The following is a 1192-nucleotide window of genomic DNA, read 5'->3' as shown; positions in this document are numbered from 1 at the left end:
GTCCCGGTTCCCGTCCTCCCCCGTCACCTGCACGTCGTCTTCCCCACTCCGCCCTTCCCGCCCACAAAGATCCACTTAAGGCTGCGCTGCTCGATGATGTTCGCCAGGGTCGGCTCCAGCGGCTCCACGTCGGGCGCGTCCTCGAACTCCTCGGGCCCCTCGGCCGCCCACCCTCCTCCTCCTCCTCCTCCTCCTCCTCCTCCCGCCGCCGCCGCCGCCATCTTCCCCGCGCCACCGCCCGCCGCGCGCTGATTGGCCGCCGCCACGCCCCGCCCACTCTCCCTCCCCTCTCCATTGGCCGCCTCACCCGTCAATCCCGCGCGGAAGGCGGGGCGCGGCGCCCAGCGCTCCGCGCGTTGCCGGGGCAACGTGACGCCATCGCCGCGCGCCGGTCGCGCCGACGTCACTGCGGCGCGCCCGCGGCGGCGGAGGGGGGGACAAGATGGCGGCGCGCGGCGAGGACCGGGAGGGCCCCGAGGCCTCGGAGGGTCCCGAGACGCCTTCGCCGCCCCCGCCGGGCCCCGGCGGTGGCGTCAACGTGTTCGCCAACGACGGCAGCTTTCTGGAGCTCTTCAAGCGCAAGATGGAGGCGGAGGAGCAGCAGCAGCGCGAGCGCGAGGCGGCGGCGGCGGCGGCGGCCGGCGATGGCGGCGGCGGCACCACCGGGAGCGGCGGGCCCGGCGCGCAGCGAGGGGGGGACGGGGCGAAGAGGAGCGGCGGAGCGCTCGGCTTTGTAAGGAGGAGGGGGCGCGGGGAGTAACGGCAGCGGGGAAACCGGCAGCGGGGGGATCGCGGGGCCGCTGGCGGGGGGTTCCTCGGGAGGTGCTCGGCACCGGGGGCTGCTCGCGGAGGCTCCTCGGTGTCTCCCCGGTGCCGTCCCCCCCCGGGGTTCCCCTCGGTCCCGGTCCCCCCCCTCGCGGTCCCTTTTCCACCCCGTTTTTGGGGGTTTCAGGGCAGGTTTGACCCCCCCGTTTCCGCGCCCCCTCGGGTCCGGGCCGCCCTCCCCCGGGGGTCCCCGAGTCCCCCCCGGTTTTTGGGGGTTCCGGTGACGGGGTGAGTGTGTGTGTCCACCCCTAGGTGGGGCGGCGGAGGGGGGGCAACAAACTGGCCCTGAAAACGGGAGTGGTGGCCAAGAAACAGAAGACTGATGAGGAGGTGGGTCCTGGGGTCGGTCTGGGCAGGATTGGAGGGG

At 74.8% G+C, this 1192-nt stretch overlaps 1 protein-coding gene across 1 annotated transcript; it reads left to right on the top strand.

The window, feature by feature from the left end:
• Nucleotides 1-304: 304 nt before the first annotated feature.
• Nucleotides 305-1177, top strand: TRIR (telomerase RNA component interacting RNase; the record flags this gene model as incomplete). The annotated part of the gene is made up of 2 exons (XM_027633454.1): nt 305-733; nt 1078-1177. Coding segments are annotated over exons 1-2 (391 nt in total), but the record flags the coding sequence as incomplete, so codon positions are not given.
• Nucleotides 1178-1192: the final 15 nt, after the last annotated feature.

The sequence above is a fragment of the Corapipo altera genome, unplaced genomic scaffold (assembly GCF_003945725.1).
Source record: "Corapipo altera isolate COAL_440 unplaced genomic scaffold, ASM394572v1 59040, whole genome shotgun sequence".
NCBI lineage: Eukaryota > Metazoa > Chordata > Aves > Passeriformes > Pipridae > Corapipo > Corapipo altera.
This window is presented reverse-complemented; position numbering and strand designations above follow the sequence as displayed.